This window comes from Tympanuchus pallidicinctus, unplaced genomic scaffold (genome assembly GCF_026119805.1).
Source record: "Tympanuchus pallidicinctus isolate F22 unplaced genomic scaffold, pur_lepc_1.0 scaffold5, whole genome shotgun sequence".
NCBI classification, from domain to species: Eukaryota; Metazoa; Chordata; class Aves; order Galliformes; family Phasianidae; genus Tympanuchus; species Tympanuchus pallidicinctus.
The window spans coordinates 29222275-29248237 of record NW_026294769.1 but is presented as its reverse complement, the minus strand read 5'-3'; the positions used below and the strand labels follow the sequence as shown (position 1 = coordinate 29248237).

The window sequence follows — 25963 nt, the reverse complement described above, 5'->3', positions numbered from 1 at the left end:
GCCGCGCGTGACGTAACGGGCGGGCGGATTTGAAATCAGGAGGAAGGGTTCGGCGCCGCTCACGGCAACGGACGGCTGCGGTTCCCCTGGGACGGTGAGGCGGCTGCAGGCGCAGCTGATAAACAGGCTCGCAGGTAGTGGTAGAGAAAGGGATCGAAGGGAGACCTGCCGGGCGCTTCGCCAGCGCGGCCTTCCTCTTCGCTGGTTGCTCTGTCTCTTCTGTCGCGTGATCGTTGGTCTGATGTACGACTTGTGTCTTTTCACCCCTCAGAAAGTCATCGCGTATTTCGCAAACACAAATATTCTCAGAGCCTGGATTTCCTAATACCGGCAGACTCCGATTTACAGCTCGGTCGCAATGAGGCGAAGCTCAACCACTTGCGGGAGTAGCGGTCGGCAGTCTACGATGGTGCTGAGAGTGCAGGACAGCAACAAGATGGGTCTTCAGACGCCTCAAATGTAAGTGGCGATGGTCATGTCGCTAACAGCGTGTGCAGACCTCAGCCTCGGTGGCTTTACTGCAGCGAGTAGCATCTGAAAAAGATGGGAGCAGTAAGAAGAAAACCCTCTGCAGCCAAAGACTTCTGCACAAGTGCTCACGTTCTGTGCAAAATATAAAGATAATTAATTTAAAAAAACCACCAAAAATCTCTAGCTTAACTTATTGGTTGAGTGAATATGAGTTTAAAACTCTATAGTTCTCAAAAATACTATGTTGTTGTTGTTAGTTGACTTGGGGTTTGTTTGTTTGCTTTTGTCTTTTTTTTTTTTTTTTTTCTTTTTTAAAGGCCTTTAAATGACCAATCTGCTGTCATCTATGTGTTTATGCAGTATGGTCAGCATATAATTTAAAATCCAGGCTGGTTGTGGCTCTGGGTAATCTGGTCTGGTGGTTGGCAACCCTGCACACAGCAGGGGGTTGAAACCAGATGATCGTTGCCCTTTTCAACCCAGTCCTTTTCAACCCTATGATATGATTCTATGAAATCTAAAACTTCACTTATGTGCCTGTGACACATCTCACATTATAATGTTTTTTTCTTGCATATTTGCTAGGTGGTTGGGGGGTGGCTGGGTACTTGGTGTGTAAAATGTACACTAATAAAACTGGCGGAAATAGCCTTACTAGTGGATAAATAATGCATTAAAATCAGCTGATGCTTCTAAGATACTGCTGTCCTGAAGCTGGTTAGACTTTAATTAATGTGTTTATACCTTTCTTATGTAAGCAAAAGATGAAATGGTAGAAATAGTCATTTGAATCCTTCTCCCTATCTCTCAGGAAGGACAGAGGAACGTTTGGAAAGCTGAGCATGAGCAAAACTACGTCTGCAACTTCAGAAAGGAAAGTCAGCTTTTTTGGGAAGAGGTATTGATAGCTTCAGATCAATGTGCTGTAAATTAAAACAATCTCATAGCATTTTACAGTTTTACTTTCTTGCTACATTTTCATTATGGGGAAAAATGGATCTGAGGCCCTTAGGCGTTTAGGTCTGCCTTCCTACACTCTAGTCACTAAATAACAATGCTGTGGAGCAGGATCTGCTTAAATAGTTGTTCTTCCTCTTGGGAATGCAAGAGGAGAAACATGCACTGCAACGCTTAAGAGCTGCCCAAGACATTGGCCTGTTTAAGGAAGAATGTCCCCCTCAGTACAGACCTGGGAGATGTTTGCATTAGCAGATATTGATAAAGCTTTCTAACAATGCTAGTCTGACTTCCTACCTCTATTTTGTCTTTTCAATTCAGAGGAAAAAAAATGAGAAAAAAAAAAAAAAAAAAAATGCTAGCTTAATCTTGAATCAGGTAGTAATCTTGTGAAATTGGAATCAAATCAGCGTTACTCTCTGCCTTAGTTTCTTTTTCCCTGTACAATGAAAACCTTACAAAATCATATCATCTTAGTTGACAGTTTTCTGTTTTAATGTCTGCAGGTAGCTTCTTTCATTTCATTCAGAGTTCTGCTTTTCTTCTAAATGTTCCTTGAGTATTTTAATCCTCAGTTTCAACAACTTACATTGTTTGTTTCTTCACCTTTGGCTTATCTTTTTTTTTTTTTTTTTCTGCTCTGTGAAACTTTATTTCAATAAACTGAAGAAAATAATCACCTGTGATGTAGTAATCCCTCTGTTTTATGTGGGCATCATGACTTCTATGGCTGGATGTTGTTCTTTAATCTTTCTACTTAGAGGATTGCCTTCAGTTTAGCCCTTTGCATGACATATGCAAAAAATATATAAAACCAGCAAATGTAAGGATCTGTATATAACCAAGAACTCTGTATTTGTGTATTGACACAAAAAATGTATTTATTTCTTGTTCCTAGAACTAGTGGGGCTGGAGGTTCACGCAACAGTCAGTATGGTATGTTTGGTACAGAAAAGATCAAGGATCCCAGGCCACTTCATGACAAGGCATTCATCCAGCAGTGTATCAAACAGCTTTGTGAGGTAACTCATTAACTTATTTTATGAAATTGCGCATTAGGCATTAAAAGTACCACTCAAAATATTTGGTTTTCTGATGGTTTCAACTATAGATTTTGTTGACTAGCACACCATTTAATATGTATATTTTTCTTCCCCAGTTCCTTGTTGAGAATGGTTACGCACATAATGTCACCGTAAAATCACTGCAGTCTCCATCCGTAAAAGACTTTGTAAAAATCTTCACTTTTATCTATGGTTTTCTCTGCCCTTCTTATGAACTGCCTGACTCAAAATTCGAAGAGGAAATTCCCCGAGTTTTCAAAGAGCTTGGGTAAGATCCTTATTTATATATTGTGCTGAACAGCTGCAGTAAAGCCAGAAATGACAAATCTAAGGATTCTGTATGAAAACCAGGGAGAAAGGTCTGTCTTCTTTATTCAGATTTGACTGAAAAAAAACATGCTTTTTTGTAAGAGGCCTTAATTATTCCTAATCTCTGCGTATGCAAAAAAAAAAAAAAAAAAAAAAAAATCCAGTTTCGTGAATTACATAATGGGAAACCCATGATAATGTAATAAAGTCCTGTGGTATGAGAACTCCTCTTTTCTTCTCTCAACATACAGTGTAAAGCACAATTGAATTTGTTCTTCCTTGTGTGGCTTGATCTTAAGGTAAAAACTTGCTCATTCTGCACCGCATTTAAAAATGTTTTCTCTTGTAGGTACCCTTTTCCTTTGTCAAAAAGCTCCATGTACACAGTGGGAGCACCACACACCTGGCCTCAGATTGTGGCAGCTTTGATTTGGTTAACTGACTGTTTCAAGGTAGCATCTGAGTTCTTTAAACCAAATATTTCCACATTTCAAACTGGAATTTTAATTGCAGGTGTCTTAATAGTGTTTTTACAGTTTCCTTTATTTTATATGTGAAGGAAAAGGTAGGTATTCTTACTTGCCTCTTGGGAGCTAGCTAGCTTGCTCATGTTTTTAGTGAATTTAAATTGATTTTTTTAATGTTATATTATGGCATTATTATTATTATTTTTTTACTGGATAAATTTCTGTAAGAGGAAAAAAGCTGAGTGGTGCTGTTGACACACTAGAAGGATGGGATGCCATTCAGGGGGACCTGGATAGGCTTGAGATGGGCCCATGCCAGTCTCATGAAGTTCAACAAGGCCAAGTGCAAGATCTTGCACCTGGGCTGGGCCAATCCCAAGCACAGATGCAGGTTGAGTAGAAAATAGCTTGAGAGCAGCCCTGAGGAGAAGAATTTGGAGTTACTGATTGATGAAAGATTCAAAACAAGTTGGCAACGTGCGCTTTCAGCCCAAAAGGCCAACCATATACTGTGCTGAGAATCTTGACCAGCAGGATGAATGGAGGTCTTCATGCTTGTTCTATGTATGTACACTTGTGCCTTTCAGTTGTATGCTGCCATGAGGGAAAATCCATCTTCATTTGACGATGGGCAGAACTGGGGAGGAGAAACTGATGATGGAATTGTACATAACAAGGTACTATGAAAAAGTGAATATTGTCAGAACTGTTCAACTGAATTTTGCTATATGCTGTAAGAAAACAGTATGATCTAAATATGGTAGAATAAATTGAATTGGACTATGGTTGTATATTCTGTTCAGTTTCATATTTTCAGAGTTCTCTAGGAAATATAGCATTATATAAAAAGCTTTATCAACTAGTTTCCTGACAGACATCCTGACCAGTTGAGGCTGGGTGTTAAACTTAAATGCTGCCTTCTCCCAGTTGCTATTATTATGTTCTCCTTTGCAGAGAAAGGACTCTTTGTGCTGTTTGTTTATAGTCTTAGCAAAACCTCAGGTTATCTCCATTTAGTACTTGAGTCTCCTACAGTTAACAACAGTACAGTGTAAAGGTTGTAAAATAAATTATAAATACAACTCCCATTCATATTTATTCTGTTTAAAATTGGTGTTAATATTTAAATTTTTAAGATGCATCTCAAGCACCTTGCTTCCTTTCTGTTTTATTATCTATTACTAGCATTATTTGAGTTTTATTTATGTTTTGGAAAGGATATTCTGCCAGTACACTTCAGGTTTGTTTGTTTCTTTCTTTCTTTCTTTCTTAAGAAGGGAAAAAAAAAAAAGATTTGAAAGAATACCTGCAGCAAATTATTTTTGAGTAACCTTCATCTAATTGTAGAAGTCATTCTCTAAAATACTCATACTGGAGTATGAAGTTCATGTTTACTTAAAAGGCACGTTAAACAGAGCTACTGTTTATATTATGTAGCTTTGGAGTATCATATGTTTCAAGGCAATTATTAAATATTCTATCTACTATCTTTTATCGGTATCCCAGAAAAATGTATGGAGTGTCTGTAGAAGTTTGTTAATTATGTGAATTCTAGATACCTTCTTCTGCCCTGATACTATCTTCTGACTTTGTTTAATGAAATAAAAAAAAAGTAGTACAGCCAAACCAGAGATATGTATCAGTTGTTTAATTCCATTAGTTGAGTATATTTAGATGAGCTATTTACAACTCTTTGAGCCTTCATGGAATCTATTGAAATTGTTCTCAGCTTTTCATGGACTACATTGTAAAGTGCTACGAGCACTTCATGAAAGGGGGAGATACTTACGAAGAATTGGATGCAGAAGTGCAGTCAAAATTAAGTAAGTTTTTGTGTTTTAATGAAGTATTTGGTTTTGTTATTAGGCTATTTTCTCCTAGCATTAGGTTTCCTCAATTTTCAAGCAAAAGTGATCTAAGATAAAGAAATGTGGAATTCCCAAGCACCTCAACTGTACTGACTTAATTCTCTTTTCATGCTCTGTTAACAATACAGACAGATGGGTCATGTTCTGCTGTCAGATGTACATGTGAAACTATTGTTTTCAATGGTTTTGTAACAGAAGAGCAGATCCTCAGGTGCAAATTCCATCTGCATGAATACCCTTGTTTCTGACAAAGTATTTGTAAAAAGTAAATAAATAGACAACAGACAGCTCATCTGAAGAGTAAGAAAGTTCAGCTGCTGTTCAGGTTGGATATTAGGAAAACACTCGTCTCAGAAAGAGCAGGAGGCTGTGGCACAGGCTGTCCAGGGAGAGGTGGTGGAATTGCCATCCCTGGAGGTGTTCAAGAAACAGAGAGATGTGACACTGAGGAACATGGTCAGTGGGCGTGATGGTGATGGGCTGACAGTTGGACTAGATGACTTCAGTGTCTTTCTTCCACCTTTTATAATTCTACTGCTTTCAGAACTTTTCTTAGAAGTTCCAAACTCTGTTGTGAGCATTTCCATATATGCTTCAGCATGCATCTGTGTTCAGCTTCAGTGAGCTGGAAAATTTTTAATGTTTCATCACTTAAGGAAACATAAGCAGCATATGAGAACAAGCAGGGAAAAATAATTCCTGCTTTCAAAGTTCTTCTATGAAAACATACTTAGAACACACTCGTTACCAGCAGGATCCACCAACTGGAAAAGAAACATATATTATGAGACAGTTACCACATATTTGTAGGAAAAAAATTATTTATACCATTGTTTGGAAAAGACTGAGGGGAAGTAAGCAAAATTTCAACATGCAAGAAAGCTCATAATGAGGAAAGGAGTATTCAAATAAGACAACTTATGAAGCTTAAAGAGAGGAAACTTGTCTAACAACTATCCTGTTGTGTGGGTCTTACGAGACTCTGGAATCTAACATTATGGGAATTATTTTTCTTATCTGACAGCAGAACTGTTTGTTTTGTCCTGTTTTTTGCCTATTAATTTTGTAATGATGGCTTTTAGGTAGGTTTGTTTTTGTTTTCATATTAAAACAATCGGTTTGGTAACAGGTATTCACTATGCTAATAGTGAGGCAATTACTCAGATTTTCTGAATAGGTGGTGACAAACAGTGGAGATTGATTTATAACCTCATTCTTTCTTCTTTCCCACGCTAGAGGATATATTTAATGTAGATGAGTTCAAAATAGAAGGCTTAGCAGCAGAAAACAAAAGACTTCATGAAGAAATTGCAAGACTAGAAAAAGAAAGGGAAAGTGAGCCGGTTAGTAAAGTCTGTCTGTCCTTGTGTGTATGAGGGGTTTGAATGTTCAGTTGTTGAATTTTCATCTCTTTAATGATTTTACAGTATTCTAATTAGACTTGGTTGTTACAGACTATGCTGTTGTAGTAGAATGCTTTTACTATGGAATCACTATTTGTTTAATACTGAGCAGATATTTTTCAGCTAAGATCTTGCACTGTCTGAAATATTAATAATATACTTCAGACAGTTTAACTGAACTTCAGTGCTATCTTTTCCAAAGATGTACAGAATTCAGTGGTAGCAAACAGTAAAAATATATTTCCGGAGAAGCATTTTGTTTCAGAAAGTGGCTTCTGTTTTTAATACAGCATAGAACAAAAGTAGTACTGTAGGTGTACAGCTAGCAAACTGAAAGTTCTGTCTACTGTGCAAAATTTGTGTGTTCTATTCCTACTTTCCTCACCCTTTTGTCTCGTCTGCCTTTTGTATACTGTATACATGTATAATATATACTTAAGCAGTGAATTACCTGCAGTAAGAACATTTTATGCAGTGCTTAATGCAAATCAAAAGTTCGAAATACTGAAATACAACAACTAAGTTACGAACCATCTTTTCAGCCTCTTTTGCTATTCTGAAGTCTAACTTGTGTCAGCTGTTACAGAGAATTATGAACTTTTTTTTGTATATTTATACTATTGATACTGACTGTAATCTACCATTTTGTCTGGAAAGAAGGATGATTATTTTAGATTAATACTGCACTGATTGTTCTTTGCATTTATTTACTAGGATCGTTTAGTATCGCTACGAAAGCTGAGATCTTCTTTTCAAGCAGATGTTCAGAAATACCAGGCTTATTTGGCTAATCTGGAATCTCACACAACCATCCTTGATCAGAAGATGAAAGGGGTTAATGAAGAAGTTGAGGCAGCAGGTAAGGTGGCCTTGGTCACAAATATTTAGTGAAGGCAGAAACAGATTTTAAAAATAGTTTTTAATTCTTAGCTTCAGGGATGACTTTGTGTATGATGGTGCTACAAATAAACTCCGAGATTAATTGCTAATGGGGAAAATTTTTTGCAGATAACTGCTTATATTCTAGAGAGAGGAAATTTACTCATTTAAAAAAAATACTGGGAGGTGAGCCTTAACTGTACAGTTTGATATTTTTACATTCATTTTTACAAATGTTTTGTGAAAACAGAAATGGAAGTAGAAGCAATGAAGCAGGAGAATGCACGGCTCCAGCATATCTTTGATAACCAAAAGTACTCAGTTGCGGATATCGAGAGAATAAATCACGAGAGAAATGAGTTGCAGCAAACCATTAATAAGCTAACTAAGGAACTCGAAGCAGAAGAACATCAACTGTGGAATGAAGAGCTAAAATATGCTAGAAATAAAGAGGCGGTATGTGAAAACCCTACCTACCCTACCACAATGAGAGATGGCTATCAGTATTCATGATGTGTCTTTAAGCTTGGGACTTGAGCTATTACTAACTTTTTCTAAATGATTTAACAACAACATGGGTGTATCTTGATAGTGAAAAGAATGGCTAGAATATGCACCACTGTAAGCTCTGACTCCTACAGCATCAAGAGCTTCAATAACGTTAGACTGAAAGATAGATATGTTGGGACTTTAGAGCAAAGAAGTAATGCAAGACTAGTGCTTTGAGATAATGTCTGCATGTGTTTAGAGACAGATTGGTGCCTTACATGTAAATTACAAGAGTTTAAGAGACACTTATATAGAATGAAGAAATGTGGCCCTGTAGGTGGTGGGATTTAAAAACTGCTGCTCTGCTAGATATTTGAAATAAAAACACATTTATTTTTCATTTAGCAGAGCTGTGCTTTCTCTTGCTCTTGGTATTAAATTCATCATACCATACAAATATAAGCACATATCAAGCAATATTTTTCTAGTTATATTTGCATATAGATAGTTCTTGTGTCAGAAAATAGAGCATTTAATAAGCTGTGTCTAGAGCTACACTCAAGTTCAAGTATGTTATTAGAACATGTGACTATGTGATACTTCCTGCCAAAAACAATCATCAACATGATGACTAATTATTGTTTTGGCAACTTGCTTAGAAATAGTACATGTTCATTCTCCTCCACTGTCAATCCTCAAAATGCTGATGCACGAAGTAATGCAGCAGGAGAGAAAACCACAGGAGGAAACCATTTAGTCTTACCCATACACTTTAAGTAATCTTGCAGAGTAAGCTCTGAAAGAATCAGAAAACATCCATTACTGTGGAACATACAGAACAACTCAGAAACCTATTTGAAGTACTATATGAATACTTTTCACAAAGCTTTTCAGTTGTATTTTTTCCATGACTGTTGCCCTTTTAATCTCTGAACAGATTGAAACACAACTGGCAGAGTATCATAAACTGGCTCGAAAGCTGAAATTAATTCCAATAAGTGCTGAGAATTCTAAAGGGCATGACTTTGAGATTCATTTTAATCCCGAGGCAGGACCAAATTGCCTAGTCAAATACAGAACTCAGATTAAGGTAAGTAAAATCAACACTGAGTGTCTATTACCACTCATAATAAAATTTCAGTGTTTTTGGGGAATGTTGGGAACTCCTCATTAAACTTCATTGAGAACTTCTGTGATTGTTATAATTACGTTTGTGGTACAGGGAGAAAATTTGATATTGGTGGGTACAGCAGCCTAAGTTTAAAAAGTGTAGAAGAAAAAAAACTTCAGTTTAAGCTGACAAATTGCATTATCTAGATTTTCTTCTATGTGTATAACAGGCTCCTCTTATGGAGATTGTAAATCAAACGGAGGAAGAAATTAGGAAAGCCGTTCAGCGGAAAATGAGTTTAGAGGACACTTTGGAACAGGTATGTTTTTTTTAGTTTAAGAAGATAAGTACTAAGATCCTGTAATGTTATCTGCTGGACTCATCTGACCATTTTACACAGGCTATTTGTGTGGTTTTTTTTGGAGGGGGAAGTAGTGAGAAGATTGATTTAATTGTGTTGGAATGTAAAAGCTTTTGTGTGACTTAAGATCTCCTTCTGTTGGATGAAATAATGTATATTCCCTGTGCTGAAGATTATGCAGTTACATATATTTGATGGTAAACATTGGAAAGACTTGTTTAATAAGTTGTCTATTACAATCAGTGGATTACCACTGATAAGAAGTAATTGGGGAAAATTTTAGCAATATTGGGTTCAGGATGGATTGGAAGAATTTCATGTTGTATAGCATGCTGACATACACATTTCCATGTCAATAGCTTAGAGCTATTGACACACACACACACACACATACACACACACACACAAAAAAAATCCTACAATACATTATCAGCAAGTGTTTAATGGTCTAATTTTTATGCTGAACTTAATACAGGGATTCTCAAAAAACCTGTATTTTTTTTTTTCTTATTTAGACAAAGTCAGTATGTTTTGGTTGAAATTAACCTGAAGTTTGAAGTACTAAAATATGGTTTAGGAAAGTTCTAATATAAATAAATTGCATATTCAGAGCTGCATATTCAAAACCCACTGTTGTAGAATTTTCATTTCCAGTGCAAGATCTTTTACACATAGTGCAAAAACTTTTATTGGCATTGTGTGCACCAGATATGGTGTAAGCCTCCCCCCATATCCCCCATAGGCAGACCAATGCACTGCCAGTCTCTGAACAGCTGCTACCTTGGAAGCTTAAAAACGAAATTGTTCTTCTCCTACCTCAGCTTTTCTTACAAAGCATTACAGCATGTAGGATGGAATACTCTTTTGGCTAGTCATGGTCAGCTGTCATGGCTACGTGCCTTCCCAAACTCATGCAAACTCTCTAAAAACAAAATGCAATACAGCCTGCTATGATGAAAGCTAATGTCACCTTGGCCAGACCTGGATTAACAAAGTGTTTCAGGGCTGCCATACGTTGTCTGTGATGGCATGGAGTTACAGGTAGGAATTCCTTTGGAATTATATCTGAAGTCACATTTTCAGGTGAATGCAATGGTAACAGAGAAGAAAAGCAGTGTGAAAACACTGAAAGAAGAAGCAGAAAAGCTGGATGATCTTTACCATCAGAAGCTTAAGGTAGAACTTTTCTATATTTTTAATAACAGTTTATTGTTGATAACATCTTTAAGGCTTGTATTTATATGTAAGAACTTGTTTTGCTTGTTTGCTTGAAACTTTGCTCTCAGCTCTTGCAGAAAATGAAATCTTCTCTTATTCAGAAATATTTGAGTGCTATCTTAAGAGTCAGCTTCCACTTAACATAATCTGGTATCATACTTTCTCAGAGCCTGTAAATAAATCATAAACTACTACAACCAGTTATAAAAGTCGCCATGTCCATCTCCTGACAGGATGTCTCAGTGCATGTGTTTTAAACAGATTCTACAGTATCTGCCATGTTTATGCCCTGTATGTAAGAAATACACTAACCATTTATAATGAACCTGTTACCACATTTAAAAATTGAGGAAAGCATTATTTAACTAATAGCATATAAAATACATTATTGATGTAAAGTTGTTTACATTTTTTTTTTCCTCCAGAATGTGCTTCCACTCAGCAGTTACACTGCTTAGGTGGATTGATTTAAATGAAAGCTTTCAAAAATACGTGAAATTTACCTACTGACCTAAGTAATTGCAAACATATTTTCTGAAGACAAGTTCATAAAATACTCAATAGCAACTAGATATTTAAAATAGAATACAGTCATTAATTTCTCCTGTAATTTTTCAAGTAATATGTATTAGACTTTATTATTGCACAGTTATTTTTTAAGGTTTCAGAAATTCACCAGAATTAAGTGTTTAATGATGGTGGAATTTGGTTTCATTCTGCTAAATATACTGTTATCAATGATATTTGCATTGGATAGATCACAGAATGGCTTAGGTCGAAAGGGACCTTAAACTCCTATCCAGTTCTGACCCCCTGAAATGAGCAGGGTTAGATCAAGCTGCCCAGGCCCTACCCAGCCTGGCCTTGAGTGCTGTCAAGGGATGGGGCAGCTAAAGCTTTTCTGGGCAGTCTTTTCCAGAAGCACATCATGCTACAAGTAACGAACTTCCTCCAAACATTGAACCTCAATCTCCCCTCTTGTATGTTAAAACCCTTCCCCTGTTACTATTAGACTGTGTAAAAAGTCAGTTCCCCTCCTGGTTATAAGCTCTCTTCAAGTACAGGAAGGCCACAATGAAGTCTCCCTGGAGTCTTTGCTTTTGCAAGCTAAAAAAGCCAAGCTCCCTCAGCCTTTCTGTGTAAGAGAGGTGCTCCCTGTGCTTTGATCATCTTTCTGATCCTTCTCTAGTCCTACTCCAACAGCTCAGATAGATGATAGCTCTAATAGATGATTGCTTGCATTTTCTAAACACGTTTCAAAATCAAAAGTGAAGTCTTCCTTTTTTTAGTCAAAAATTATTTTGTTGTTTCTTATGTTTCACTTATAAACTATTTAGAAAGTCTATAAGTAATCTCTTTTTAGATTAATTTTGAGGGAAAATAGCTTAACACGCTGACCTAGAAAGATTGTAAGAGAAACAAGGGAAGGTTAGGTTGACTTTGAGTAGAGGAAAATGAAAAACAAAACAAAACAAAAAAAAAACTTGAGAGAACTTCAAGGTTGAATTGGAGAGAGAGGAGGTAGACTTCTATTGTGGTTTCCCATTTGTTTTTCTGAAGGGAATTTGAGTTCTGTGTGTGAAGCTGCTTGTGTGGTAAATTCCTAATTCAAGTATTGGGATGAATAACATATAGGGGAAAAAATAATACACTATTTCTTTCCTAAAATGTGATCTGTTATGTAATGTTTTGTTTTCTCCCTGACATTTACAGGAAGCAGAAGAAGAGGAGCAAAAATGTGCAAATGAGCTGGAATTGTTAGAGAAGCATAAACAATTACTTGAGAGTGGTGTCAATGAGGGTCTCAGTGAAGCCACAAATGAACTGCATGATATTCAGAGACAGTAAGATCCATAATTTCTGTTTGTGTAGATTTTTTTTTTTTGGGGGGGGGGGGGCGAGGGGGAGAGATCATTGAATATACTTAGCTTAGCAAGACTGTTTGTCTACTATATCAGCACTTCTGTTCTTTCATGTAAATTTTGTTTTTGTGTCCATATGATGGAGCTAGGCTTTTTTCAGTGGTGCCCAGTGCCAGGACAAGAGGCACTAACTAGCAGAGGAGGTTGTTGTGATGTTTTTCTTTTTCTCCAATGCACCAGGAAGCATTTCTTTGCTGTCTACATGATGGAGCACTGGAACACACTGTGCAGAGAAGTTGTGCTCAATGAAATAGCTGTAACTTGAGTTGGCATGGCACTATGCTGCACCCTCCCTGTGTCCTGGTTTCAGCACAGACAGTGCCGCACCAATGTTTGGTTGCTGCTGAGCAATGGGAGTATGCTTGGGGCCAGACCAGGCTGCTTGGCAGGGCAGAACCTCCACCGTGGTGACACGGGGCAGAGGTGGCTGCATTATGAGATCTGCCAGGCCACGTGTGGGCTGCAGGTTGGATGTGTCTGTTCTAAGGTCCAGGCAAGTTAGTACAATATGGTCCTTTTTTCTTCTAGGTCAGATGTATTAAAAAATATGTTAAATAAATCCAGCTTGGTTTACATTAATACTAATAGGAAAAATGATGGCTAAAGATAACAATATATGTAACTTGATAAAGGAATTATTGTAGATGTCAGGAAGTTTAGAATTAGGGGCTTGACTTTCAGAATGTCTTTATTTTTCAGATATCAAATTGTTATGCAAACAACAACAGAAGAGAGCAGGAAAGCAGGTGATAACTTGAATCGTCTCTTGGAAGTGATTACTACTCATGTAGTATCTATAGAGGTAAGATGAAGTTCAATACCCAGAATTACATCTTTCTAAAGATATTTGCAATTGCAGTTAAGGACATGGACGTAAGAACTTTTCCTGTCCAGTAAAGTATCTGTTAGTTAAATGTGGTCAACAGATCTATGTTCAAGTAGTAGGGCTGGTCATGGGTGGTGTGCCACAGGGGTCAGTCTTGGGACCAATGCTATTGAATGTCTTTATTAATGACACAGTGATACTGATTATAGAGTAGACCCCAGCAAGCTTGTTGATCACACTAAACTCAGTGGTGCAACTAATACAATAGAAGAAAAGAATGTGATCCAGAGGCATCTGGACAGGGCTGGGGTGTAGAACTGTGGGAAACTAATAAGATTCATCAAGGCCAAGTAAAAAAAAAAAAGTAAACAGCGAGGCAATGGTGGGTTACTGTCCTCCTTCACTCACTTTGTGAGCGAGTACTTCATCCAGGCCTGGTGCCCCAGCACAATAAAGATGTGGAGCTGTTGGAGCAGGTCTAGAGGAGGGCTACAAAGATTATCAGACTGCTTTGTGTTTATGGGGTAAGATGACTGAATTATAATCATGCAACTTAGAATTGGTTCTACTGACCAGGTGTCTGAGCGCTCAGTTTGAGACAGCATGGTGGTGGTTAACTGTCTCTGGTAAAACCTTGATTGTTATTAGTCCCAAGGACAAGGTCTTCTGCACCTCATGGTATGGCCTTGGGCGTAACAACAAGGCTGGGTGGGAGGCAGAGACTGCACCATCACACCCATCCCTGGAAGCATTCAAGGGCAGACTGGATGGTGCCCTGGGCAGCCCAATCCAGTGGGTAGCAACCCTGCTCAAGGCAGTGATTGTGGTCTTAAAGGTTCTTTCCAAACTCAGGTGTTCCATGATTATGGCTGCTGTACTGACTTTGTTGGTTTCTAGCATGTTTGCTGACAAAACATTTGGTATAAATAATCAGATGATTAAACGTTACTAGTAAATTCCTTCATCTACTGTTTACATTCAGGTAAGTGTTTAATAGAAATTATATAACCCATACAATTGCTGCTATGAGTGCTTTAGCAGAAACAGTACAATATGGACCACAGCTCTAATAAGGCTTTTGTAACTCTTCTAGAAATATCTTGATGAACAGAATTCAAAAATTGACAGAGATTACGAAGAATTCATGTCTGAAGATCTACTCTCAACCTTGACCGGAATTCTAGACAGTTATAAAAAGAAGGCTGAAAGTATATAATTATCAAAAAGCTGAAGATGAAAATTCTGTGCTTATGAAGCTCCAGTGTGGTATCTCCTAAAAGGATGGTTACTTCCTGCTTTTAGCAGCTAACTTGGTTTTAATGATATGACATTGAACTTCCTTTGCTTTACTGACACAAATATAGTAAAGGATTAAAATATTTGTAATTGAAAAAACAAAAGCTTTGCTCACTCTTCCTACTGCCAAAGTATTTCTACAGAATTACATCGTCTGTGACAAGGCAATTGTGGAACAACTGAATTTCTCGTTTTTTTTTGTTTTTTTTTTTTTGTAAATAGGCACCTGTGCTCTCCAGGAACATTCAGAAAGATAGAAAGATGAGTATTGCCAGCCTTTAGTTAACAGTGGACTTAGAGATGTCACAACTGTCAATACAGTTTGTGCATTCTTTAATATTTATATGTACTTAACATGAGTCATGGCAGTGTGTGTCCTTCCATAGGCCTTCAGTTTATCAGCAAGACCAAATGTAAATGTCTTCCAGTCTCCTGCCTGTTACCTATGAAACTGCCCAGAGACCCCTCTGGTGTGTAAGATTTTTGTTATTTTTACTTTAGCAAAGTCTCTTTAGAAAGATCAGTAGTAGTTATGCAGTAATCCTGTGAATTTAGAAAATGAAAGATAGTTTGAAAGCAAAGTTCTGCGTCTAAATGCTTACAGTACCAGATGAAAGCTTACTGTACTTCTTAAGTACGTTTATTAAATGAGCTTTAAGTGTGACAGTGTGAGTTCTGACAATACAGTTAATTAGTTGAAGGTATAACTAGTCTTGTGTGCATTGAAATGGTCTAAAACATCTGTGTTCTACTAGATCAGTAAAGCAGACCATGCTGGATTTTTCTTCCTTAGGAAGATAAAGTTGGCATATGGGGAGTTCCAGTCCAAATACATTAAAGAAAATGAATCCCCATCTCTTGAACACGTATTTGTCTTTCTTGTTCAATGCCACATTGTAAGCAGAGGCAGTATCTGCTTGTCTGCTCTGTTATATACCTTTTGAATTCCTTAAAAAGTAGCCCTGGGTAGTTTAATTTTGAATACTGGTCAGTGATAAATGTCACATTCAAGTGCACAACAGAGGAACTCCACTGTCTTCAAAAATGTTTAGTGGTTGATAGCTAATTAAAATAGCTCCTCAATTTGCTAATTAAAGTATTAGAATGCAACACAGATCCTTTGGGTACAAATTAGAATTTAAGTTTAAATTCTCTGAACACAAACTGCAAATAAAACTAAATTGTGTTTAATTTTTGGCTGTTTTTACAGAGTATACATAAAAATTCTGTTATACAGAATCCTTGATGAAGTACGTGAATTTTCTGGCTCTGTTCTGAGTTTTGTTTTGTTTTCAGATACTATAACGATGGTGGTATTTAAATTTCTTTTTGCTCCTTTGTTATACACTGAAAGCTTACTTTCACAACTATAAGAGCTTGCTGACAAGAAGGTAGCATTTCTTCTTTCTTCTTTTGCTCTCTCTCACCTTTACAAACTCTTACTTTTTTTTCTTACAACAGCCTTATTCCTTTCCAATCTCAATTACTGCTTACGAGTCTTTTTTTTTTTTTTTTTGTGATCTTTCTAATGTATTTATTATCTAAAGCAATGCTCGCCTAATTAAGCAAAGCTATGGGAAATCCAAAACAATCACGTTCCTTTAAAATAATTGCTTATTTAGAGACTACAGTCTTCCTTGGCTTCCTGATACTTGTTTGTCCCTACTTCTGTTCCCGTGTCTATTAGTGCCTGCAGCCTCACTGCATGTGGAGTAGTCAGTTGACTTAGTAAACACAATTTCAAAGGACTAATGCTAACCCAGTAGTAATGGGTTAAACAATCAAGGTCAGAACGACCTTCCTTTGTATTCTGAATTGTGGCTTTTATATAGAATATAATTACTGCTTGGATTGGTTTTTGGTGTTTTGTTTTGTTTTTTAGTTTGGTTGGATTTTTTCAACCAGAATGTAAAGTCTTAATCAAAATGTACCACTGCTACTTGCATATTTCAGTAGTATGAGTAGTTTGTAATTCTGGGGGATATTGGTAGGGGTACAGTTCTCTCATCTATTACTAATGTATCTTGTATAGCTTGCTTAATATGTCTCAAGGCTATGTATTTTTAAACTCAATAAAATTACTTAAACGTGTTTCTTTGAATCATGGAGTCTTTATGGACAGAAAATCATCATGAAAAACAATAGATTTGTATCTCCTAGAGAAACTAGGTAGGTTCATGATTCTCTATCAGCAGCTCAATTTCCTGTTAATCTTCTACTGGGGGGGGGGGGGGGGGGGGGAAGTTTCTTGCAAATTGCAAAAGAAAAAGAATATAAATTCGTCTCAACTTTTTAGAAATAGGCTTTCTTAAAGCTTTAAGGAACAGAGTTATTACTTACTTTGATAACTTCTTTACACACCTAGGCAACCCTGTGGTATCAGTTTTCCCAAACAGCCTTCTTTTACCTCAGACATTAAAGGACAATCTGACCTTTCACTTTTCCTTCTTTTTAGCCTAGTTACTGGAAAATAATGTGATACTGGAGACGTATGACAGTGCTTGGCCCATAACTTTGTTCTCTTCCCTGAACTGTTATTTTTCAGATTTTTCATAAAAGAACTCGCATCACTACCAAGAATTGGGTAGTTCTTCAAGGTGGTTCTTAAACGCATTGTAAGAGCCTGATGAGGCATAAGAACTTTGCATCACCTGTTCAGTTCATGTATGAGACTACTCAGGCCCTTCTTACTGTCTGCCCAAATGTGCAGAACCGAGTCCCAAAAAAATCTCTTTCCAAGCAGGGTATTGTCCTGTGCTGGTTTTCTAATTCTTGTATTACTCTGTGTACTTGGGTCCTTAATGGCAATTCTCATCCCTGCTATGCTTTAGACAGTAGAACTCAAAAAAATCGGTTTTTATCTTGTTTTTTGTTTGTTTTTTTTTTTTTAATTATTATTTTTGATAACGAAAAGCAGAAAGAGTGAACAGCAGAAGAGTTATTCCTTCTCCAATAATAAACCAAACTCCCTGCAGCTCTGTACTTCTACCCTGTAGCAAAAAGTATTCTTAATGTTAAGTGGCTGCAGAGGCAGAGAGATTTTGGACAATGTGGACAATGATTGCTACTTAGGTTTACTCTAGGTTGACACAAAAGTGTCAGACTAAATACTGTATTTTTTTACTCTGCTCTGGGGAGTGTGCACTTATTTTAATCCTGGAAACCTCACTATCTCCTTTTGAGCCACTTAATCTTGCTCATTCAACAGTGGTATAGAACAGGGAATCAACTTTTTTCCCAATGCTTGCTCTCTCTAGATTTTTAACTGTGAAAAGGTGTCTGCTTTATGAAAACATGCATTCCACAGGTCTCCAACCATGTAGGAGTATTAGGTCTTCCTTGGAGTTTTATGTATTCTATGCTTGTTTCAAGTTTCTTATGGCATCTGTTCTCATAAGGACTCATACGGTCCTTAGTATCCTCGCTGGATAACAGACCTGATGTCCCAAAGGGAAATGTACCAACATCGTGAATACTATCTTATGAAGCTGGCAGGGACTGTGCCATCAGCCTGAGAAAGGTCTTGAATAATTGTGCAGGTTTATTCTTTAGAACTCAATCTGCTGGTCTGTGAAATTTTTCTGGAAGGCATCCATTTGCATTAACATGAGCTGACAGAGTAGAATCTACATAACGTTTTTCAGCCTGTTATTCAGATTTACAGATTAAAAATTTACCAGAGGAATAAAAGGCACTTGTTAAGGCACTATCACAGGTCAGGCACCAGCAACAACTGCAATTAGAGAAATCACACGAGGTTATTGGCTTTTTTAATTCTGCAGTTAATGTCAGGACAATATTGTTATGCTGGCATCTGATGCCTAGAAAAACCTGAATAGCCTGATTATAAAATGTTAACAGAACCACAACTTACAAAGTCTGTAAAAATGATAGGACAAGTTCCAGTCTCAGCTACATGGAAACTGTTATAAGACATTCTTAAATTTGTCTGCTTTAGAAAAGAAAGAATATTCCCTCACAGGCAGTATTCTTTGACTGATTTATTGGAATTTGAAGACTAATCTTGCTCTACTGACCCTAAACAACGTAATTCTGCATAATCAGTGATAACTGAGAATCTATCTCTGTACTATACTTCCTACCTGTTCAAAAACTCATTTCTTGGGTAAGTAGCTTAAATGTTTATTGTTTCACTCTGGGATTTGCAGAGCAGGTTGCTTTGTTAAATACAGAAAAAAGTTAAAATCTTTTTCCCAGTTGTTTCTTTATATATCTGGGAAAGTTGACTGCCTTGGCACAAACATAATGCATTTTACAAACAGTAACATCGTTGCTCCACTAGAAGCTCACAGGCTTTAGACTGCCTGTGTCACTGGTCTGACCTTAGAGTACTGCAGAAACTACAGCAAATGCTATGTCAGTTGAGCTCTGTTCCCTTCTAGAGACTGGACACTTTGGGAATCCCTGTTAGCAACTACCTACCTGTCCCAGTGTTCCTCTGATGTGGATGCCCACTTGCAGAATGTTTGTGTCTGTTCCTCCATTCTAAAAGTCCTTATCAGGATCTCTGTGGTAACGTGTTTTTGTGCTGTGGTCTACATGGTGTTTTCCCTAATTCATGCATGAGGTCACAACTTCAAGTGGCAGTGTGTATTTGATCAGCATTTTAGTCTAAGAAACCCTTTGAGTTAAGCTAAGATTTAAAAACACATTAAACTGACTATTATCCAATTTTCACCTGTTAAAAAAGGCATCAGTTTAGCAAGACTCCAAAGCAGAAAAGACAGATGTATAAACATTTTGAAATGAGCAAGATGATGTCCTCAATTTTGTTTTACTTCTCATACCAAGATTCACAATAATTATGGGTAGAAGTTGCACATTTTGAGACAGCCACCAAAAAAATTTTAAGAAGAAAAACACCAATTTGAAAGAGTAAATTGTAAGAAGAATAAACAAGGCGTCAGAGAATGGCAATTCAGCATCACTGAGGACCTGTTCCAGCAACTGAGTGACTACTCAGAAGCTATTCCATAGGTATTTTATCATACGTACTGAACATACAAGAGCTTAGCCTACATGCTCTTTAAATGCTACTTATCTTTTGCATGTGCTAAAGAATAGCACATACAGTCCTGGGCTGAGTCACATACAGTCATACATACAGGTTCTCTGCCTGGCAAGAAAAGCTCCAAATAGCAAGGGAGGAGCAATGGTTTCTGTGTCCTAATTTCAAAATCCAGAACATCAAGGAATGTAAAGCAGGAAAATCTGAATGATTAGATAGTCATTCGCCAGCTTGGAGTCCGTGCTGACCTTCCTACTGGAGCTGGTGATGAAGGCACTCCTCAACAGGTCAGGAGAAAGCAGTGCTTAGTTCAGAAGAAAAGGGAAGAGTGAGAAAACAATGCCAAAAGCTAGGACTGTAGGAGGAGTCAAAAGGGGAAGCAGTCTTCAGGAAGAAAAGCCAACGGCAGCCACCTTCAGCTACAGAAGAGAAAAAGCTACTAATCAGACCAGCAGCTGCATCAAATTGAAGTGAAAAGCAAGATGTCCCACACCTTCTCTGTGGCAATGTATTTATGAAATTTTGCTGTTTGTTACACATCTTGCCAGAGAAAATGACAGATTTGATCCCAGATTTTTTCATCTATAACAGTGTGACTGATAGGACTACTTCAGATGTGGTCTTAAAAAAAAAAAAAATCATGGGAAATCATTAAGATATTAATGCTTGAAGATATTAATCTTCCTTATACTTCAACAATCTTTCCACAAACTAAAACCCATCTTTTCTCCCTGTGAGTATGTCTGACAGAGTAAGAAAGCTTTTAAGATTCAGTCCACCCAGTCTCTTTTCATATGAGAGGTGATTTTGGTATTCACAAGATGCAATGGATTATAATCAAACTTTTCTTACTAACACTGCATTTCTGACTGCAGTCATTTGCCTCTGGCAGGTGAATGGTAAGAGCTTATTGCACAGATTCCCTGGCAATGGCACGAATTCCCTTACAGAGTTTCATGACAGTTGCAGGTACTGAGCCTTCAAGTATTTGTCTTGTTTGATGTCCTCCACCCAAACATAGCTTTGGAAGAAGACACAAAAGCTCTACAGTGTTAAGATACGGGATGATCGTCTTCCAACTTAAACTCCACCTACTAAGGAATATTTGGTTAGTCTATCCTTAGACCAAAATACATTATTTGTTTGTCTTCCACGAATCATTCCACAATTCATTTTTTTGTATTTCTTGATCTCCTTGCTATTTATATGTATATTTAATCATTAAACCATTAATTCTAATCATGTGACAACATATTTCACAGTTTTGTGAAATGCTTTGTGAAAAATATATCTTCCTATGATTTCCACATAAAACTCCACATCCTTTTAGCTTGCTTTACAAAGTGGACTGGAAGTTCCTGACCACCATTTTTATTTTTACACTAATTATTCAATTAACTTAATTCTGAAGTGAACAATCCAAGTCTTATCAGAAAAATATTTGACAACTAATTACACCCTGTAGCCTGTAGCCATTAAAGCCATTATATTTATTTACCACTGAATTTTCAAATGAGTGTGTCATAGATGATAGGATTGTTTTGGGCCACAAAAGGATGAACAAACAGTTCACTGACCCATTCTCCACTCTCTATCACCACCTGTTGCCTCCAATTTTTCAAAAGATTATTTCTTCTATTTTCACATTGATCAGATATCTCAGAGCCATGGACCATCTTCATAGCCTTCTTGACCAACTGGATTGCGTTTCACAAATGACACTTCAGTTGTTCTCTTTTCAAGATATTGAGAAGTAAATAGAAAATACCAGATAGCACTTCTGTAACCGACTTCATCAAATTCACCTTAACTCACTTGTTATGATGACAATTCACTGTTTACTTTTATTATTTGTGTCTGCAGTATGTTATTTCCACACCTCAGGGGTTTTCACTAAAATGCTTTCTGTAGTGGAAAATGTCAAACATCTACACAGTTTCTTGTCTTAAGATATAAAACCTTTTTTTACCTTCAGGAATAGTGGTGCCTTTTGTTTGAGAATTTAGAATTTGTAGTTTTCTACTCATAAACAATACACTGGCAGTTCAGTATCACTTAATGGACTATGCCATAGCAACAAGCACTGCTAACAGGGCCATGCTCTTTATTCTAGCAAAGATGCAGCAATTTTCATAACATTTACAAGATATTCGATAAGTAAAAATATCCAGCGCTAGAACCTAATTCATGTTCTCTCTTAATGTAAAGAAGTTAGATACTTAATTTACATGAAAAAAAAATTACATTCTATATTCAGAGAGGAAGTAACAGCAATTGCATTCTCACACAAAAATAATAGAATTCTTGAGCATCACCTGAAATATCATGTGACAACATAGAAAAGCAATTGATTACTGCAGCACTACTATTAATTTTGACAATTAACATCTGATCTTTGACTTTAAAATCCAGTACACTGATGTAAGCATCATTCCTTTATCCAGCAGAGGAAGTTCTCTTCCATAGGGATTGATCATGATTACTTTATTAATCATTAAATGAACAAAATACTTCACACTGCAGAATTAAAAGATTTGCAGATATTCCTTAAACCAACTGTCAGATAGGCAAAATAACAAGTACCTTTTTTTTCACACAAGTGAAGTGCCTACATTTCTGATACAACAGTTCTTCCCCCAGCATATTTATTTTGAGGGTAGATGGAAGTATTTGACAGTTTGCTTTTTTTCCCCCCTCTGTCCAAAGTAATTAACATTCCAAAATATAAATGCTGTCTTAAGTATAGAAAAACTCTCTAAAAAATTTTGAAAAACAAAATTTTGTTTGGGGAACTTGAAAAAGAAGTACAACAAAGCTTGTGAAGGGCTTGGAGAATACGCCCTATGAGGAGCAACTAAAGGAACTGGGGATGTTCAGTCTGGGGAAAAGGAGGCTGAGGGGAGACCTTATTGCTCTCTTCAAATACCTCAAAGGTGATTGCAGTGAGAGCGGGGCTGGTCTCTTCTCACTGATGATAGGTGACAGGACGAGGGGAAACAGCCTCAAGCTGCACCAGGAGAGGTTTAGTTTGGATATCAGGAAAAATTTATTTACAGAAAGGGTGGTTAAGCATTGGAACAGGTTCACCAAGGAGGAGGTTGAGTCACCATCTCTGGATGTGAGTTTGGATGTGGTGTTCAGAGACACGATTTAGCGGACGGTTGTTAGAGTTAGGGTAGCATGGTTGGGTTGTGGTTGGACTCAATGATCTTTAAGGTCTTTTCCAACCTGAGCGGTTCTATGATTCTATGAAAAGTAACAGCGTTTCATCAAGTCATGATTTAGGAGCACTCAGAATCATACTCTACCTTTTTCACAAAACTGTAAGAGACCTTACTCTCTTTAATTGTGTAATGGACATGCTTTTTATTCTCACAAAACTCTACCATGCTGAGTTTCTCTATGCAATAATATGTGGGGAAAAAAATCTGTATTTTAAACCTTCCTCGCCCCAGTGTAACTGCATGAAACTCAGTGCTTGCATGATGTTTTCCCTTAAATCATTCATTATTACATTTCAGAGTTTCATAGATTTTCTCTCTATGCTTTCACAAGCATTTCCTTTCCAAGTTGGGAATACTAGTTTACTTAGCAGTTGCCTTCTTCCAATCACAGCTGTTTGTACCTATTCAAAACAAGGAGGACAGAGCACACAAAAGGAAGTGTTCCTTTAGACCATGGATGACCAAACTGGGCCACACTGAGTGAGGAGGAATTGTCCTGGGACACATATAAAACAGATAATATAGATAATGTATATAAGTAACAAAACATTTCATTTTAAATATTTTATTAAAATGTTAATTAAACAAAAAGAGAGCAGCAGAAGCGTAAAATACTACACCTCATTTTTGTGAAACTAATGCCTCACTCTGGTTCTATGTTAGTGGCTGCAATTCCTTGTGAGATGTTGAGGTGTTCAGAGATCTTTGATGAAATTTTACTCTTCCTGTATTTCATCCTTGATGATAGTTGTTTCAGCTGAAACAGTGCCAGTTACTCACTGATATTTGGCTGTTGCCAGGCTGGGCCACTCAGCAGGGCAGTGCTGCCACCATGATGGCACAGGCCACAGTATGGGCTGTGTTACCTTATGTCATAGATCAAATAGCCCAGCCACGTATGTCTCCTAGTCTCTGCATCAGTACAAGCAGTAGTACCAGACAATGAAAATGTCACCTTCAAATAAAAGAAGAATACAAATAAATAAGTTTCTATTTACTACTCTTACATATCCTTTGCCTAGACATCTTTCCAAAATTACTGCAAATGAGGAAACTCTTAAAATTGCAATGCTCAATTAAAGTACTGAAAGGCCAAACTCGGAATATATGAACAACATCCAGCATGACAAAATGAACTGTAGGTTCAAAACAACACACAAAATTCAGAACATGCTCAGTTTCTCTAAATTAACCACATTAGAAGCACAGGATGCACTTTCCAGAAATACAGATGCATAAATTCTGATTACTGAATTTCTTTCACTAAGTCACTTCATAAAGTGCATCCACAACAATGACCCTATCATTTATGATAGGAGGAAAAGCTGTTAGCATAGGCTAGAATAAATCACAAATCACAGAATCATAGGAGTAGGAAAGGAATTTATCCAGTCTAATGCGCCACTAAAGCAGGTTCCTTACACAGGAAAGCATTCAAGTGGGGCTTGAATTCCTCCAGAAAAGGAGACTCCACAGCCTTTCTGGGCAGCCTGTTCTAGTGCTCTGTCACTCTCAAAGTAAAGAAGCTTTTCCTCATGTTCGTATACAACTTCCTGCACTCCAATTTGTGCCCATTGCCCCTTTTCCTGCTGCTGGGCACCACTGAAAAGAGCCTGACCCCATCCTCTTGACACTCACCCATTTGATATTTGTAAGTATTGATGAGATCTGCCCCTCAGTCTTCTCCAGGCTGAACTGCCCCAAATCTCTCAGCCTTTTCTCATTAGAAAGGCCCCTCATCATCTCTGTAGCCCTTCACAGGGCTCTCTACAAATTCCCTCCTTCTTGAACCAAGGACCTCAGAACTGGACACAGCAATCCAGATGTGGCCTCAGCAGGGCAATGTAGAGGGGTAGGATCACCTCCCTTGACCTGCTGGCCACATTCTTGTTATGACACCTCAGGATCCCATTGGCCTTCTTGTTCACAAGGGTATACTGCTGGCTCATGGCCAACCATTTGTCCACCAACATACTCAAGTCCTTCTCTGTAGAGCTCCTTTTCAGCAGGTCAGCACCCTGCCAGCACTGATGCATGGAGTTATGCCTCACCAGGTACAGAATTCAACATTTGCTGTTTCTGAAGCTCATCAGGTTCCTCTCTGCCCAACCTTCCAGTCTGCCCAGGTCTTTCTGAATGGGAAAAGGACTTGACAGGTTCCTGACAAGTATGTTTTGCTAGTCCCTGAAAGACTATTTATTTTTTGAAATATTATTTCAATGACAGATTTTCAGTTACTATGGTATTCAAAAATGGTGTACATCCAGAAGCCATTAGTGTTGCATATTCAACAACGCAGAGACTTTCAATGCGTTCAACATGAATAAGAATTAAAAGCAGTTGTGGACCTTAAAACAGAAGTGAACATGAAATCCTTAATTATTTATATAATTCCTTCAATGTACCCTACTCAGTGGAAACATGTAAAAAAAAAAAAAAAAATTACTCTTCTCCCTAAGGAAAAAAAAAGTAAGAAAACAGTAATATTTATTCAAAACAAATCTGAAGAGTTGCTTGCCAAGGTGAAATTGTCACTTCCATCTTCAACAGAAAGGCTGTTTATAAGTGGGATTCTACAGGTATTATGCTGCAGTTTCAACATCTGTTATTACTGCTGATAAAATGTAGAGCGCAGAGAGGGGTGGGTGCAGTGTATAACACAGTTCTCTCTATTCCAGATGAAGTCCATCCCAACTTGATGAGGTTGAGAAAAGCCAGGGACAGCCAGACAGCAAGCATCCTGAGATCTGATCCTACCTGGTGCAAAGAGGAGTACTTCTGAGAAAGCAGGAATGCTGAGTGGATGGAGGGTATCTGGAGAAAAAAAAAAAGAGGAAAAAAAAATGCTTTGTAGGTACTATGACGTCTGATCCAAGGATACAAATATATAAAGCAGAATGGAGTACTGCATGCATGTCTGGGTCCCCAATACAGGAAAGATGTGGAGCTCTTGGAGAAAGTCCATAGGAGGGCCACGAAGATGGCTGTAGCACCTCTTCTATGAAGAAAGGCTGAGGAAGTTGGGCTTGTTTAGTTTGGAGAGGAGAAGGCTTTGGTAAAACCTCATTG

General features: G+C 37.5%; 2 protein-coding genes across 3 annotated transcripts in view; one reads left to right on the top strand and one right to left on the bottom strand.

The window, feature by feature from the left end:
* Window positions 1-25963, bottom strand: part of MYOM1 (myomesin 1) — a 289844-nt gene that overhangs the window by 11947 nt on the left and 251934 nt on the right. The gene's annotated exons all lie outside the window — the stretch shown is intronic.
* On the top strand, window positions 18-16732 carry NDC80 (NDC80 kinetochore complex component). 2 transcript variants are annotated; one of them, XM_052703464.1, is made up of 17 exons: window positions 18-134; window positions 272-459; window positions 1283-1369; window positions 2327-2450; window positions 2588-2760; window positions 3151-3253; window positions 3856-3945; window positions 4998-5091; window positions 6373-6479; window positions 7254-7398; window positions 7669-7874; window positions 8845-8997; window positions 9248-9337; window positions 10463-10555; window positions 12311-12441; window positions 13219-13321; window positions 14439-16732. In XM_052703464.1, the coding sequence occupies exons 2-17, from the start codon at window positions 359-361 to the stop codon at window positions 14559-14561; spliced, it is 1923 nt and encodes a 640-aa protein (XP_052559424.1). In that variant the 5' UTR covers window positions 18-134; window positions 272-358; the 3' UTR covers window positions 14562-16732. The 2 variants fall into 2 exon arrangements, with proteins under 2 accessions (XP_052559424.1, XP_052559425.1); XM_052703465.1 differs by having other exon boundaries at window positions 62-137.